The sequence below is a fragment of the Acipenser ruthenus genome, chromosome 11, assembly GCF_902713425.1.
Source record: "Acipenser ruthenus chromosome 11, fAciRut3.2 maternal haplotype, whole genome shotgun sequence".
Classification (NCBI taxonomy): domain Eukaryota; kingdom Metazoa; phylum Chordata; class Actinopteri; order Acipenseriformes; family Acipenseridae; genus Acipenser; species Acipenser ruthenus.
This window is the reverse complement of record NC_081199.1, coordinates 33,864,760-33,882,532: the sequence shown is the minus strand read 5'-3', so window position 1 is coordinate 33,882,532 and position 17,773 is coordinate 33,864,760. Positions and strand designations below refer to the sequence as shown.

General features: G+C 37.7%; 1 protein-coding gene across 2 annotated transcripts; it reads left to right on the top strand.

Moving 5' to 3' along the window:
* The first annotated feature begins 4,082 nt into the window (after window positions 1-4,082).
* On the top strand, window positions 4,083-17,476 carry LOC117426650 (E3 ubiquitin-protein ligase MARCHF7-like). Of its 2 annotated transcripts, none has more exons than XR_009330575.1 (11): window positions 4,083-4,213; window positions 6,140-6,359; window positions 9,102-9,251; window positions 9,658-9,823; window positions 10,230-10,391; window positions 10,540-11,698; window positions 11,964-12,133; window positions 12,738-12,847; window positions 13,428-13,541; window positions 14,429-15,180; window positions 15,718-15,749. XR_009330575.1 is itself a non-coding variant. In XM_059033758.1 (11 exons), the coding sequence occupies exons 2-11, from the start codon at window positions 6,150-6,152 to the stop codon at window positions 16,325-16,327; spliced, it is 2,385 nt and encodes a 794-aa protein (XP_058889741.1). In that variant the 5' UTR covers window positions 4,107-4,213; window positions 6,140-6,149; the 3' UTR covers window positions 16,328-17,476. The 2 variants fall into 2 exon arrangements, 1 of the variants encoding a protein (XP_058889741.1); XM_059033758.1 differs by lacking the exon at window positions 14,429-15,180 and adding an exon at window positions 16,233-17,476 and having other exon boundaries at window positions 4,107-4,213; window positions 15,718-15,766.
* Window positions 17,477-17,773: the final 297 nt, after the last annotated feature.

Genomic DNA, 17,773 nt, shown 5'->3' with positions numbered 1-17,773 from the left:
AGTGAATAGGAAAAAAGGGCACAAATAGAATTGGCAAGTAAACACAAGTCTTATTTTAATAAAACCTTGAGGTTGTATTTAGGTAACTTAATGTCACTAAATGATGGTTTTCATTTCTATGTGTAAATGATTTTAGTGGTTTACATAATAACCCACTACAAAACAATACAACATTAACTTCATTGAAGTAAAATACACCAGAATAATATAGGCAATTAGCATATTACATCACTATGTAACACAATTTTTGTTCCTGGGTAGTAAGTGTTATTTCCTAATTGCTTATGCCTCAAAAGTATAGAAAATGGCTATTATTCCCCACAAACTTTGCTTTTGTGACCAGGACAGTGATATTTTGAAATTTACCTATTTCCAATGAGAAAACGGGCGAATGTGTGTCTTTTCGTTCACATAAAGTCAGAAAAAAACAACATATGAATCCAAATTAACATGTATTTATACTAAAGTAATACAAAAATGACTACAAAAGATTTAGAAGTGAGTAGTTTTTTGAGATTTACGATTACACTGTAAATCACTTTCACGAATCAGCCCCCAAATGTAGTCTCCCATCATGTTCTCGTTATACTGTCCTTGGTAGCGGCGTTCAAAGTCCAGTATACCCTGGTGGAAGCGCTCGCCTTGCTCCTCCGAGTACGCTCCCATGTTCTTCTTGAATTTATCAAGATGAGCATCAAGGTTATGGACTTTTAGGGACATCCTACAGCCCATTGTGCCGTAGTTCTTCACCAGAGTCTCAACCAGCTCCACATAGTTTTCGGCCTTCAGATTGCCCAGGAAGCCCCGAACCACTGCGACAAAGCTGTTCCAAGCTGCTTTTTCCTTACTAGTGAGCTTCTTGGGGAATTCATTGCACTCCAGGATCTTCTTTATCTGTGGTCCGACGAAGACACCGGCTTTGACCTTTGCCTCAGACAGCTTAGGGACGAAGTCTTGAAGGTACATGAAGGCTGCTGACTCCTTATCTAGAGCTCTGACAAATTGTTTCATAAGGCCCAATTTGATGTGCAGTGGTGGCATCAGCACCTTCCGGGGGTCCACCAGTGGCTCCCACTTGATGTTGTTCCTCCCCACAGAGAACTCGGTCCGCTATGGCCAGTCCCGCCTGTGGTAGTGCGCCTTGGTGTCCCTGCTGTCCCAAAGGCCAAGATAGCAGGGAAACTTGGTAAAACCGCCTTGGAGACCCATCAGGAATGCCACCATTTTTAAGTTTCCTATGACCTTGATGCCATCTCAGAAAAATGCAGATATGTATCCACTTAGGCAGCTGGAACCAAACTGAACTGGTGGGCTTAAGGCCCCTGTATTTATACTACTATTTATATTACTGGAAAGTTCTAGAAGTTACTCCAAGTTTACTCAGCACTGAATCTATCTGGAATGTTCTATATCACTGTCCTGGTCACAAAAGCAAAGTTTGTGGGGAATAATAGCCATTTTCTATACTTTTGAGGCATAAGCAATTAGGAAATAACACTTACTACCCAGGAACAAAAAAAAAAAAAAAAAATTGTTACACGGTGATATATGTCAGGGTACAAACATTTCTTAGAAGTGTGGTTATTAAAAAGGGGTTTAAGCTTGAGTACAAATAGGATAGGCAGAATAGTCAACAAGGAAGCTCATTTGAGTACAGTTTCCTGATTTCCATGAATAAAAATGAGTAATGACTACACTAAAACACAAACCCACTAATATGTAACAAATGTCTTTAAATTATAAAATTATACAGCATTTGGTTGGTAAATTGAATCCTGTATTTATATATTAAATTGATTTGAAGAGGTGATTCTCTTTATATGATTCATTATGATACAAACACTTCCTCAGGTGTATTCTTCACATATAAAATAAGCTGATAAATTCACTGTAGTCATTTTGCATTCGAAGTATCACTGCAATTTTCATTTTAAAGCACTGTACCATATTATACAGTATTTAGTGTATTCATCAAGCTAGGTCAGAAACAATAGGGTGTGTTTTACCTTGAGTTGTCCTGTGTATAAGATCAAGCACAGGTAATAACACAACAGCTGAACCCAAGATGGTTAGCAAAGAATTTGAGGACAGCTGGAAACATGTCTGGCGAGGAACTCATTGATTTGCATCTCAAGTACACAGCATGAAGAGAAGCACAGCAAACTTATACGTAGGAGCAAAATTCCAGTGAAAACCCCCCTTGCCAATATGAATAAAACAGCTGAAAGAGAGTCATCGACTTTGTTTATTTTTTTTGTATTACCCAGTCATTAGAACTCCAGGTGGATCACATGCCCAAAGCAACACAAGCGACAGTATAGCTGAAACATGCTTCTGGGCCTACCGTGACTACTATTTCATCTGACCTTATGATTTGTTATTCTTTGTTGCTGTCTGATCTAGGACTAACTGCACTGTACACCAAGCTTTCTTATAGTTGTCCTAGAGACTGGACCAAGATTATTTCTGCTTATTTTAAGATAAGTATTAAGGGTTTTGTTTCTTTCATGGTTTTTCTGGAGTACATTTTTAATTCACCTCCCTACTGAGTCATTATGAACTATAGGTGACATCATCAAACATCAAAGAGAACAATATATCAAATATCAAATGCTTAAAAAAAAAAAAAAAAAAGGTTTTCAAAATGCGTTTACCAAAACTTACTTGCCATTTGTGTTACTTTATCACAGTCTGTGGGTGAAATGCAGTGTATTCAGAATTATATTTAAATGTACCTATCATATTTCAATATTTAATGCAGAGAAATATACAAAATAAATTACCTGACAACCTCCTATGATCTCTAAATTCATTTAGACATGTAGTAATAAAATAATAACACCATTGCCAGAAGCAATAAATGCTGATTATGAATATCAAGGGTCACTAAATGATGAGACCCTGGTAACCTTTAACTCTGCTAGCAATTAAAATCTGCATTTACAATCAAAAAAAGGAACTGCATTTTTTTCTGTTAAAGGCCAGTATTCTGTTTTTATTTGAACCTGTTTAATTATTTAAAATAAATAAATAAATAAATAGCCTTTTTTGATGTAGTGACTACTAATGGATGTGCTGTAAACCAATTTAGCTCCAATTCTGTCATACTCATGGTCTAGAGGTTTGAACTAGCTGTTTCAATGAACTAATTAGTGTTGTTTACAATTACGTTTTAATTGATGTAATACAGTATGTTGCACAAAATAGTATCTAAATCATGCTTGTAAGAAAACAGTGGCCCCTAATCACGTGTGACAGTAAAATAACAAGAAGTTCAATGCTGGCTGATAGCCCACCTAGTGGCGATTCTTCTCAATTCATCAAGCAAGACTACACAGATAGAGACTTCAGGTTTTCCTCTCCTGTGGAGCTTCTGACACAGTTATCAATTATGTAAACGTGTGACGACACTGTATAGCCTTTGGTAGAAAAACACATAGCATTGATGCTACTTTCTACAAAACAACAGCCTTTAAATTATTCAATTAGGCAGTTGATTATTTGCACAAAATGTTGTGAGCTTTCTTCTAAACTGCATTGAGCCGAGAATCTAAACACTAACCTAAGAGTGAAGAAAAAAGCTGCTATACACGGAGCACCATGTCCATGTCTGACAATACATTATATATATGCAATTTACTGTCCCAAAACATATTCTGTATTATCTCTATGGACTATGAACAACTGGCACTGTATTTGCCATTCAGTAGAAGGCGTGTGATTTATATATATATATATATATATATATATATATATATATATATATATATATATATATATATATATATATAGCACATATTACTTTTATTTTTTTTACTATCAAAATAATTGATGTGTGAGTTGAAAATTAAACTGCACTAGCTGTTCTTGGAGTGAGAGTGTCGTGTGGAAAAGTGTATTTTTAGTGACTGCTCCATTTGCAAATTGAATTATTGAGCAAGACCCTTTGCATATGCTATGCAGCAGCAGGTTGCTGCCTGAAAAGCGCACAGCATAACGTATCGTGCTTGACGTTCCCCTTTGAACTGTCTCTGGCTGTCGGTATGTAATAGTTCTGTTGGGTGTAAGAACTGTCAGTCATTGCTGAGTGCCTCAACCCGCTCTGGGGTGTGCTCTTACTGTTTATATATCACGTGGTGTTCTGTCTGTATCAAACACAACATACAGACGCCATTATTAATGGTGAGAGAAAACTACAGCAGCAAGAAGAAGGGTGAGACTGCTTTCATGTTTGATGAGGAAATATACTGTATCCTAGAAGCATCTTATCGTTAATGGTTTGAAAGCAGCTCGGGGATTTCATTACCGCAGTGTTACCCGTTGCGCGAATCATAGTTTCATTTCGATTGCAAGTTAAAAAAAGAAAAATAAAAGGCCTGTGAGTGGAGTTGCTTAAATTAAACGCATTTTAAGATTTCAACAATTGATGAACAGGAACAATCCAGTTGCCTTTTTGATGCGGTTACTGAATAAAACTCCCCCAAACATAAATATACATGTCTGTTGTCAGTGCATTTACTGATGGTTTAATCGGGAACGTTACCGTTTTTTATTATTATTATTATTTTAACACAGGATTACATTTACTGAGGTCAAAATATATGTCGCTGCAATTGAAATGAGCAGTTGTGGAAAAAAAAAAACACGCTACATATTCTGTAAAACGGGTTTATGGTTTGAAATTACAATATTATCAAATATAACTTTTGCATGACTTTTTTTTTCTACAGGAAGGACCGGACATGTTGTGTTAGAAATTTAATGTTGCTAATATTTAAAATGGTGACCTTTTTTTGAAAGATTTTGTGAGCGGATCTAAAAAAAATAAATAAATAAAAAAAAGTAATTCTATAATCGGCTGTGGATTTTCAAAACGTTCACAATTTCTCTTGCATTTTCACTTTGCAATTTTTTTTTTCCAAGCTAAGGGTAACGCATTGTGATATGTTGAACTTAAATTTGGTTGTAACATCAGTATTACTCATAAATACCTTTGTCTCTGCATACTGTATAATGACCTTCATAAGCAAGCCCGCCTGTACATAACGTTTACTGATAAACCACTGGATCCGTCTGTGGACTCGCTCTAATCTGCAAACATTTCCTATTTAGTGTCAGTTGTGGGGCACATTCCACTGTCTGTTTTTCTACTACTTTGTGTGCTGTGTTTGTTAATTTCTGGTTGTAACTTTGACCTTACAGATAAACGAACTCTTAAGTAAAACAAAATAAACTTTCACATGATATGGTATACATACCGGGAAGGTTGGGGCGGGGTGTGTGAACCTATTTAGTAGCTGCGGTTCTCATGTTTCATGACGTCTGGATAGTTAGGTTGGTTGTAAGTTCACATGGGAAGTTTTACTTGCTGTATTATTATTATTATTATTATTATTATTATTATTATTATTATTTATTTCTTAGCAGACGCCCTTGTCCAGGGCGACTTACAGTCGTAAACAAAAATACATTTCAAGAATCACAGTACAGTATAAGCTTTCTATTTATTTACATTGATTTTAAACTGATTCTTATACATGATTAGTAAATCGTGTTTTTATGCTACACTTTTTTTCCCAGTGTATAGTAAAGCTTGTTCTGTATTCTACTCTAGTGGGGATATCGTGTGTTCACCCCTGTATATGTATAGTATGTCACAGGTTATCCAGTTGTGGTAAAACTCATAAGATGCATTCTTTTGTATCAGAATCTGGGCATATATTGCAATGCCTTAGATATGTACATACTGAATAAGCCGTAAACAATTCTAATAGATCTTATGTCTTACCTTGGCATCACTGTTGTGACTCCATTCCTCTGATACTCTTCTTGCAGATTAGTAAATGCTAAATGTGTTGGTGACCTCTGAGCTTAAATGGCTGCCATATTAAAGTTCTGTGACTTTTGTTTTTTTTTTAGTGAAGTGGCAATACACCAGTTCTCGGCCTATAACTGGTTTAAAAATGAAAGAAATAAACTGCACCCTCTATACAGTACATATGCCATTGTTACAGATCACTAGTCTATTCACATCCAGTTTGAAAACAATTTGATAAGAGATGCCATTCCTCTTACATTATGCCTGGGAATGTTTTTATTTTTATTTATTGAATTCACATTTCTCTGGTCTTCTGCATAGGATTTTCAGGATGGATTCAAAACCAAGTCGGATTCCCCAAAGATCGTCATTTGGGAAACCTAGCTCATTGTCGCCATCTTCCTCATCGTCGTCTTCCTCATCTTTGTCGTCAACCTACTCCCCTCTTCGGTCCAGCGGGCTCTACTCTGGAAGAGGGAGTGTCTTAAGCAATGACTGTTACACAAGGAGTACCACTGTGAAATTGGATTCAGATTATCAGGTATCTCATACAAATTTAATGATTTGAATTGTGTAGATGCAATATACTGTATATTATACTGAATTGTACCATTATAAGTTTGTCCCTGTATATCTCTAATGTTTTTTGTCCCCATACCAGCTTGCTTTTTATTTATTTTTGTCCCTATACTGTATATTATATTAAAGATAAAAAAAACCCTTCATAATAGTAAAGAAACATCTTTCCCTATAAAATACTTGGATAAGGAGCTAATAGGTATTTCCACATGCATGTCTATGAAATCCTGAAGTCTTTGTGTGTGTGTTTTAAACAGCCTTTCATATGTATTTATGTATTTTATAAAGCTATATTGGACAGCAGTAGCCAATATAAAAAAGGACACATTTCAAATATAAATGCAGTGTTGTACTTTGCCTCCAGCAGCTACAGTATGTTTCTAAACCAATTATAACCACTTCCAGTAATATTGTGATAACTTGTTTGTTATTATTGCTTCTGCAGTGTCTGGGTCATGGTGTGTGACCCTGTTCTCTTATGTCTTCTGTCAAGTCCTGTTTCAGATCATTGGTTAAATAATTAAATCGGTTGATTATTTATTTTGTCCAGTCAGAATTTTAATGAGCACAGCGTGCTCAGGGAACTGCCTTCTTGCACCCAGATGGGCGTTCTGACTTGCCCTGTTTCCATGCAATTAGGATAAGGCATCACGGAGTTCAGATTAGAGTTCAGCTTGCCATCAGAAAAAAATTATAATAAAGGCGGTAATGAACTGGCTACTTTGACAGGATTTTATCTAAAGTGAAAAAATAACATGCTGTGGACTTGTTAATATCTGGTAGAACCTATATAATGCTCTTTTCTGTTCTGTTTAATATTGACGCGCACACCTACGCATTGACTGTTTCCTAGCTGTGGAAGTTTAAAACATGGTTTAGTAGGTGTGTATTTGTGTTTGCTCCCACCATCTGGTCTGTGCATATGACCACCTCCTCCCTGGTTGTTTTATTAAGAATAGCAAATGAACCAACTGCTTGTTTCTTCATGGGAACAACGCCAGAGCTGTTTGTCCTGAGGCTGTAAAGGAAGAGTCTGTCTCTCCATCAGTCTGCTGCAGATATAACCTGGAGACTATCTTGTGTCACGTGCTTTAATAAGATGGAGTGTTGGGATCTGCTAGATAAAATGTTTAAAAAAAAAAAAAAGTGGATAAAAAGGGGAAGTAGACTGCAAGTGCTGTCTTTACTAACCAACATGGTCCTTCAGTTTTTATTGGACTGGTAGCTGCTTCTGGAATAACATGCACCTAGTCTTTATGACGTTTTAGGTATTTATATTCTCCTTTTCACTATTCTGCAACTGTATCTAGTTGAGTAGAGGCCATTTACTTTGCTAAGGGTTAACCTCTTAGAAGCGATTTCCAGCCCTTGCTGTAATCTGTATTTCTGTGCAGATATTCAAATTACAGTTGCTATATTTGCCAGGCTTTTTTTAGTCTTGCTCAGGTTCCAGGCATCGTATATTTGTTTGCCTGTCAAGGACTGTCACAGAAGATTATGTTACTGTGGTATTAAGGATTATTTTCATAGGTGATTTGCGTTCCAGGATTCAGACATTAGCTTTAAGTTGACTTTGGGTTAGCTAAAAATGCCTGGTAAACAAAGATGGCTGGCTTCACTGTACAGATTGGATAATTATACAACATGTACAGAAAAAAATCGGACTACCTGAAAGCTAAAATTCTGTTTTAAGTATAAAAATACTACCAACATGCCTTATTATTTTTTTATATATATATATATATATATATATATATATATATATATATATATAGCTGTTAAACTGACTTTATTAGCTTAATGAAACAATTAAATCAAAGGTTTACGAACAGTAAACAAATCATTTGTAAGGGCCCAGTCATGCCACCCACACAACACTAGCTCCCACTCTAAGTTATTAATCTTTTGAAAAAAATAAAGTAATGGATAGAACATATGTTAACCCTTTCAAAGGTGGGTTTAGAATGCTATGCTGGAATCCTGAGCCACTTTCATTCACATTTTATTTAATTGCCATAAAACCATATATCATTTAAACGCTTAAAACTTGAATATTTTTTATAAACTGTTTACAGAATTAAGAACATGGCAAAATGTAAAAAGGTACAAATATTTTTTGTTTTTTTAAATAAATACATAAAATCGTAATAGATCCTCCCAGGCACTGGAGTAATCAATCATTCACAAGTCTCAAAAACCAACTCCATTGCAGCCTGCGCATCTATCTTGCGCAATCTCTTACTCCTCAAAATTAGCTGCCTCTGCTTACACTCCTAACTACAATCTCATCTGGGTTCAAAGTTCATCGAGCCTTCCCTTCAGCCCACGTGACTATTTTAAGCCTATCAGTACACGCAGATCACATTTCAGCGTCATTTTAAATGGTGCAATTGAAAAACAAACCAGGCAGCGTTGTGAAACAGCAGGCCCAAAATATTCGGGCTTGGAAATGAGGTAAGTGTTCCGGGGCCTGAAATATTCAAGCTTGGCCGTTTTGAAAGGGTTAAATCAGTTGCTATTTAACTGAATTTCACTTTTTACCTATATTTTATATAAAAAAAAAATAAATAAATAATTTAAAAAGAAGCCAGTGCATATCTGTGTTGTATATTCTTGTATATGCTTTCCATCTAGTAATGCCACCATGTTTGATTTCATTGTGCTGTGTAATATGTTTAGAAACTGGTGTTTTGTTGGGATTTAGGGCTCCCGGTTCCACAGTACTTCCAGGGACTACAGTATTCCAGAAAGTCGTCATTCAAGCTGGAAACTTTCGTCTCCGTCTTCAACTCTTTCTTCTGGATCCTACGGTCTGTCATGGTCTGACACCTCTGTTGGAACCAGAAGTAAATTGGTAATGTTTTCTTCTTGAATTGGGACGATCCTGTGCAACACATAGTTTTATTACTAATATCCTCTATTCTTAAATCATTTTATGTTTTGCTAAAAAAGTAATGTTTTATAAACTGCCCTGTTGGTTCTTAATTACTTGCATTGAGAGTTAAGTTAGTAGCATATACTTTAAAGCAGGAATCTGATTTTCTTACACTATATAATTTACTATAGCACAATTCATGAGGTGTAGCACAATCCAGTAGAACACGTTTTCCATTGCACTGGACAAAGATTACAAAGCTAAATGGCAACTAGCTGCAGAGTTTAGCTTTGACCCTGTGAAACACTTCCAAGCTGTAATATACTGTAATATACTGTTTCCTGACTTTAAATTTTTTTTAATAATCTTCCATGGTTTTAATCAGGGTGACTCTGAAAGACGTCAGGGATCATACTATGGGCTTCTGAATGCAACCCAGGATAGTGAATCCAAAAGACCTAAGCTTTCCTATACAAGCAGTTCATCATATTCAAGAGGTTCATCTACCTCTGGGGTTGGCAGCAGCTACTCTGGCCTGAATGGCATTTCAGGTATGTGGTTAAAATGTCTACTTTTTAAAGGTATTAGTGAGTTCATGTGTAGTCAAATTAAAGTGTTCAACCACATATTACATTCTGTAGTTTAATAATGTTGTTCATATGTGGGTCCATAGACTGATGAAACAAGATACAGTTACCTGTACTTGAAGTTGAACTTGTTTTAAGGCTTTTGTATACTGGTTTCATTGACGAGAGGTTTAAGTAACTGCTTAGTTGCTTTAAACATCCATCCACGTCGTAGTCTGCTATATAGGTTTTGATTCTAGTTGCTGTACCATCCAGTGTAGCTGTGTGTATTGTGGATAGGAGGGGTGCAGTCATTGACCAGTTTTATGAATGGTTCTTTTAACTTCTATTTAATACACAGGCAAATTATAAACTGAAACCTTCTGTTTAGATTCGTCATGGAGGTACAACCCAGGTTCAAGGGCTTCATCTACAACCACAGAATTAATACGTTCAAGAGGAGAACTGGACAAAAGAGTAGACTCAAGTCTTTCCAGCTTTGGAGAACATAGCCACAGGAGCAGTGGTTTATTATCCTCACCAGCCTCATCATGTAGGTACAGCCCAGTGTAATGTAAGAGTAAATATGGTAATAGTTCAAAGTGATTTAATAATCGATCAACACTTTTTTTTTTTGGTGTTAGATGTATTTTATTGCTTAAGTGTGGTTAAATTATTTTCTGTTTTCTTATAAACTTTAGATCTTCGGGACAGAGTGACTTCCTCTTATGCCCAAGGAGCAAGGCCAAAGGAGAGTACATTTACATCTATGAGGGTAAATGGTTCATCAGTGAATGACCGTTTGCCATCAGAATACCAGTCATCTTTGTTCAGCAGAGATTCAAGCAGAAGCTCTGCCAGGTCTGCTAGTTCAGTTTCCTTTAGGGATATGGACTCCCCACAAAGAACAATGGGATCAGAAGCCCGAAACACACGTGCTAGTTCTTGCGCTTTGTATGTGCCAAAGTCAGAAAGAAACGCATCTTCATCAACCCCACCACCACCACCACCTCCTCCTCCTCCACCCCCGCAAAGGCAACTCAGTGAATCATCTGGGGATTCGGAAGGCCGATTGACAACAAGACAATTATTGTCCCGTCTAGCTTCCAGTATGTCGACTACCTTCTTCTCAAGAAGGTCAAGCCAGGACTCCTCCTCTAGTTCAAGCTCCAGGTCTTTTGAAGCACCATCTGAAGATTATGTTCCAAGGGGTGAAAGTTCTTCTCAAAGCAGTGACAGCAGAAACAGTAGTCCTAATGGTTTGGAAAGAGCTTCCGATTCCTCTCAGGTGTTTCCATTTCTTAGACGCAGAAGGCAAGGTTTATCACCGGTAGTAGAAACCCGCAGTTCAGATTCAGACCCTGAAACTTCAAGATCAACTGGATCTGAAAGCAGAAGCTCGAGTTCGTGGTTGTCTTCTTCATTTAGAAACAGGTGCACACCGCTTTTTTCACGAAGGAGAAGGGAAGGAAGAGATGAGTCTGCACGAATGGCTGCCGGATCTGATGAAACACAAGGGAGCACTCTTTATCCATTGAGGAGGTATTCTTTTGAAACTGGCGGAGAGCAAGAACATGAATCTCAAGGGGCTGCAGCAGCTACTCCACCTCCCCTTGCATCAGACACGCCTGTGCAAGATGTGTCCCAAGCTGAACGAAACCCAAGAATTTCTAGTATTGTTCCCAACTCTTTGTTTCATCATGCTATGACATCTAGCCTTGACAGCACCCTGCCTGATGATGCAATGATCACTGTAGACATCATGGCAGCAGGTAGATCTGAGCCTGATGGGCAGTCTCAAGAAAATGACAAACCTACACCCTCCAGGGATCCAGAGAAACTGAAGAAAATCCAAGAGAGGTAAATCCTGGGGATGGGGCTTTTAATCAAGAAGTGAAAGATTGGTTTGGGGGGACGAGCGACACTCGCACACAAGATATGTGTGTTTTTTTAATTTTTTTAAATTATATAAATCTTGTTGGCTTTTTACAGTAAATTATGACCCTTAATTACATAAAAGATCTGTTAATACTGTGGCCTTGATAGTTCTAAAATAGTCCTTGCTGAGTAATCGTGAAACTCTGCATTTTTGTTTTTGTTCTCTATTCCATATCCTTCTCCCTAGCCTCCTTTTAGAGTCCTCTGATGAAGAGGAGGGAGATTTGTGCCGAATTTGCCAGATGGGAGAAGGATCACCTTCAAACCCTTTGATAGAACCTTGCAAGTGCACTGGCAGCTTACAATATGTTCATCAGGAATGTATGAAGAAGTGGTTGCAGTCTAAAATCAGCTCTGGTAATCCTCCCTGCTTTGATCTGTTTCTGTTAAAAATGGTCATTCAGGATTTTTTTTTTTAAATGCAAGAAATTGTATTGTGGAATAAATCTATCTATCGGTATTTATTTTTCTGCAGGCGTATACTGTTTTCACTGAACCCATATGCCTCTTGGGGTCATAAAGAGATAGAAAAGGAAACCGTTTTACCATTTAAATATTTAGCAATGTTTTTTTATGTTAAAACATGCAACATGACTAATCTTCTTGACTGCCTTTCCATTATGTAACTAATAGTGTTCAGTTTTAACACTCTACATTAAGCATTTTTTGGGGGGGGAGGGAGAGGCGGCATCCACTGCAGTCATTATTTCAGCTGCTCGTATCTTAAACCGGCAACTTCAGGTTTTCTGTTAGGCAGGATTGAACAGTGCCCTTCACTGATATGTGACCTACTGTAATATGTATGGAATATTATTGTAGTCATGTGACTATTTGGTTTCCAGGTGGTTTAAGACTTCATGTGCTGTACACACTGATTTTCAAGGTGTAGTTCGATCTGGGCATTGTACAGAAAAATTAGCCAATTAACCTTGTTAACGTGAGGTTTTATTTTTTATTTAAGGTTCTAACTTGGAAGCTATAACTACGTGTGAGCTATGTAAACAGAAGCTTCATCTTCACATTGAGAACTTTGATATTGATGAACTATATAGAACACACTCAAATGAACGGGTAAGATTTCTGTTCAGTGTAAGGTGGAACATACATTTCCAGCATTTTTTGGGAACCAAGTTAATGGCAAATATGTTTTTTGGGATGTACATTTATTTAGTCTTAGCTAGCCCATTGCATGACCCATGATCTCTCTTGCATTTCCACATGTGAAAATGTGCAATTTAATAATCAAGTTGACTGAAACAGTTACTGTAATAGTAACATAGGACTTCCTTGTTTTTTCTGTCCCTTCAAATTACTTGGACTGGTGTGCACAACATTAATGGCATTTTTGGCACATATTTACCGGTTTTGCATCCCCCCATTAGTAATTAGTTGGTAAGGAATACATAAAGAATTAAGTATACATAAAGAATAGAGTGTATGTGTTTTGCATAATTGGTTAATACCATTCCTAAAGACCCTACAACAACACTTAGTGGTGGTGGTTAAGGTTCTTAATATAATCTTACTTCTCAAGTACATTACAAATGCTAAGTAATTGAGAGAAAGTCTTCCAAGCTTTTAAATTACTTTAATTAAACAACTTGTTCTTATTCAAGTACATGCTGTATAGCTTTCATGTTCTTCATTGTAGGCAGAGTATGAGTTTATCAGCTGTGGTCTCTACCTCGTTGTCTTGCTGCATTTGTGTGAACAACGATTTTCTGACATGTTGGGAGCTGCCAGTGAGGCAAGTGCTCATGCTGGGGTAAGACTTTTCCACATAATTGCATTATCATTGTGACTGGAAACTGTAAAGCTCTTAATGCATATGGCGAGTTTACTCCACATAATGGGCATATAATGGAATTTGTCAGTGAAAATGAAGATTCATTTGCTATAGCAGTTTCTGCATGCTTTAATATTTTGACAAACCTTACTATCTCCAGTCTTGTTGGGTCATGGCAGAGTGTACTCTATGTGGGTGGGGGGTGTTTTAGTTTGTATGCTGCCAAGAAAATAGTATTCTGTTTTTGTATCTGATCGCCTGAACAAAAACAAAATATATGTATATAAACAAACTATTTATTTATTGTAACATAGCCTCTCTCTGGTCACTCTCGTTTACCCTTTAATTAGCAGACACAGAACTGCACTTTTTAGCACACTTGTGCAATTTTATTTACACAGATAAACAAACAAAACACAAGCCTAGCTCCCACTTGGAGCTCTAGCTAAACTTTTCTTCCCACTAACTAGTACAGGACCGATACGCATTCGTTCACCCGTTTCAAAACACAGCTCTTTGTTTAACAGTTGGTTTCGTACTTACAATGACTAACACACACCTACTTCCCACAGACTCCTACTTCATAACCCACCCCCAATTATTATTGCCCTGAAGGCTTCTGGGACCTGCAGTCTTTTAGGCTACGGCCATAACACCTCTCCCATTACCACACAGTGAATCCCCAACAAACGCACAGACAGGGCTTTCACCCTGTCGCACTTCTCCCCCTCAAGTGCGCAGCATGACCAGCCATTCCAAGGCCCCTCATCACAACCCCCCCCCCCCCCCCTTGTAAAACAAAACCACCCCTCTAATTCCAACATTGTCTGTCTCTCTTTGTTTTCCTTCCGTGGGGGTGGATTAAGGGGTGGGTTGTCCCACATTGTGGCACATCCACAAAGGGACTGAGAATCAGCGACGGGACCCAACCGACATGGATGGGGCAGCGGGAGCACAGGTGGATGACCGGGAGGCTGCAGCTGCAGGCAGAGGTGCCGATCCTGGTGACAGTGCAGTGACGTTTAGTACGGGGAGCGTATCGAAGGCTAGAGAGAGCAATTCTGCCTGTCTGTGCAACAACCTGGGAATCCTACCCAGTGACCACAGGTCCAGACATTAAAAGGCAGGTGTCTGGGAGCTTAGGTCGAATGACCTGCCGTGTAGGTACCAGAATGTGGCACTGGGGTGATGGTCGGGGCGGCGGTGGAGGTGGTCTCCTCCCCTCTTTGACCTGAAGGTCCCAACTCCTCCTTTACCCCACAACAAGGGGACAGCGATTCCTCCCCTTCTGGCTCTGTACCTGGAAGAGACTCCTCTTCCAACTTCGGAGGAGGCACAAACTCCGACTCCAGTGCAGGCAACTGTTGTTCCTGCAGCAGCAACTCTGGTTCTGGTGCTGGCAACTCTGGCTTCAACACCGGCAACAGCAGCTCCCGTTCCTGCACAGGAAACTCCCGTTCCTGCACAGGAAACTCCGGCTTTGGAGATGGCGGGGCTTCCCCCTCTGGCTCTGCCCACAGCAGCTGCTTCCATCTCTCTCTCTCTTTCTCTCTGTACCTGGCAGGCTTCTAGTTGCAGGCGGTTGGCTTCCTGCGGTGCAGCATTTGCCTGCAACAAGGTTTTTAACATTTCTTTTTCTGTCTGTGTTGGGTCCATCACCTGTAACGTAGCATCTCTGGTCACTCTTGTTTGCCCTTTTAATTAGCAGACCCAGACACAGAACAGCACTTTCGTGCAATTTTATTTACACAGATAAACAAAACAAAAGCCTAGCTCCCACTTGGAGCCCTAGCTAATACAGGGCCGCTGTGCATTTTACATGTTTCAAAACACAGCTCTTGGTTTTATAACGCATAGTTGTTTTCGTACATAGTGACTAACATGCACTGACTTCCCACAGACTCCTCCTTCATAACCCATCCCCAACACGGACAAAAGACAACACACAGTGAATCCCCAACAAACACAAAGGCAGGGCTTTTGCCCTGTCACTATATATATATATATATAAAAAAAAGTGTCAGTGAACCCCTAACTGTAAACCATATTTTGTAATTGGGATGAATATAATGGGCTAACTTTACAATACTGAGAAGTGAAGATTCGGGTGTGGTGAATATTTCATGAATGTTTGCTTTGTTCCTCTTTCATTAAGTTCATCAACCTTGCAAGAACCCTTCATGCGCACATGGATGATCTTGAAAGTATGTTTAATTTCTTTTGCAATATTTTTGAATCTTTGTGTTTTTTGTTTTTTTTTTATTTTATTTTTAAAGAATTACAAAGATCTTACAAAGATTATTGAATAATGAACTGCTTCTTGCAAGGGTTTGTCTTTGCGGTATTAGCATTATACTGTTACCCTGCTGGGATGCATGTTCCCAGCAAAGGGGATATAGTGGAGATGGAAATCTGTTTGTACCGATGTCACATCGTGGGTTTTATGGAGGTGTCCTTTTGCAGATATTCAATGTATATTGTTTAACAAGGTCATTTTAAAATGTTCTATATTTGACTTCAAGATAAATTAATTATTTTAAAATTCTTGTGAAATATTGTAAGTATTTATTCAATTAGTCGTGACACTTTTTTTTTCAAGTTTAACAACTTTAAGCATGAATGTGAATCTGCTGTCTTGTGTAAAATGTAATTCCTGTTGTTTCTTTGCAGGCTCTTATGAGGAATCTGAAGAAGTTGAAAATGATAGTAGACCATCGTTTGATTTTGATGAGGAGGAGGAGGAGGAGGAGGAAGACACATATTAAGTTTGAGAGCATTGATAGGACAGTTTAACATAGGACTGTTTTGTTAAATTTATATCAACTTTGTTAATTGATCATTCTCATTGTGGTTTTGAAAATGGTTACTTGGACTGCGGCCACTTATTTCATTAAGTACATCATTTATTGACTTGTGTGAGTATTTAATTTGTTTATGAATTCCTTACTAAATAGCAGTGTACAGTTAAATCAGCAAATTCTGAATGTTACTTTTTACTTCATTGTATGTGTGTTAGATTACACATCATTGTGAATTTGGCACAATCAATGAGTTTAAATTGTACAAATTAGTTTTGCTGTAGTTAGTGTACATGCTGACAAATGTAAATGAGGGAGCTTTATTTGATAACCAAACTGGGAGAATTTTTTTTTTTTTTCTCTCTCTGTCAACAGAACGAGAATTAGTAAGATTGCATACAATTTAAGCATATTTTTTTCATGTTAACTAGGTTCCTGGTTGAATGCTTTATTCAATTAATTTCATAAAACCTGAAATGTGAGTTGTAACAGTAGTCATGCTGTCAAACTACTGTATACCATGAGTGCTTTAAATACACAAGTTAAATACAGGGCCTAATTGGGGGGGGGGGGGGGATAGACACTCATACTGGTGCATAAGTCTTCAAAATTAAATAATGGCAACTTTCACGGTTTTGTGAAGAAAATGCCTTATTTTGTTTGGGTTTTATCAAAGAATAAAAAATATATTGTTTTAATATCTTTGGCTCAAGTCTAGAATTGTTTTTAAAGCTGCCCCTGCCCCCTTGGTCAGGATTGTTTGAAAGTATATTGGCTATAGTATGATGGTTTTTAATATCATGATTTAAGTTTGTTATAAAAAATATATATAATGAACTGATAATGAGCAATCCGGAACATTCTAGTAAAGTTTTAGCTGGAATTTGTTTAGAGAATCTCTGGCGTTTATCAGCTTTTTGTGTCAATTTACTGCCAGTTCTATGTTCGGGGCAAATATCATAAATGATTACAGTTAACAATTTAACTAAATTGTTTCCAGAAAAGCAGCTTTATAATTTAATTCTGGATTTAGCTCAAATTTAAGATTAAATGTAAATTATTATTTCTATGTATTTTGCTTGAATTTCCAAAGTTAATAAAGTTTTGAAGAAATTGTTTATGATGACATTTGTTGTTTTAATGTAAAGCGGTGGGCGTTTCTAAACAAAGCCTATACAGGTCGGCCTGATTGCACGCTCCATGACCAGTAGGTGGTGCAGTGAGGTGCTTTTGTAGTTATGGATGGTCACATTTAGAAATGGTATAAACCATGTACGTGGTCCAATGAATGCATTCCAAAAACTGGTTTCCTGCACAAGAAACGGTTCTTGTGCCAAAGAAACTAAGTCTTGTTTAACATACATTTACATACAGAGAAAAGGAAGCATTTTCAGTGTTTTGTGAGGGTCAGAC

Coding starts and splice junctions, on each gene's coding strand:
- LOC117426650 (XM_059033758.1), top strand. CDS start 6,150: ATGGATTCAAAACCAAGTCGGATTCCCCAAAGATCGTCATTTGGGAAA. Junction 6,360..9,101: donor AATTGGATTCAGATTATCAG/GTATCTCATACA, acceptor GTTGGGATTTAG/GGCTCCCGGTTCCACAGTAC. Junction 9,824..10,229: donor TGGCCTGAATGGCATTTCAG/GTATGTGGTTAA, acceptor CCTTCTGTTTAG/ATTCGTCATGGAGGTACAAC.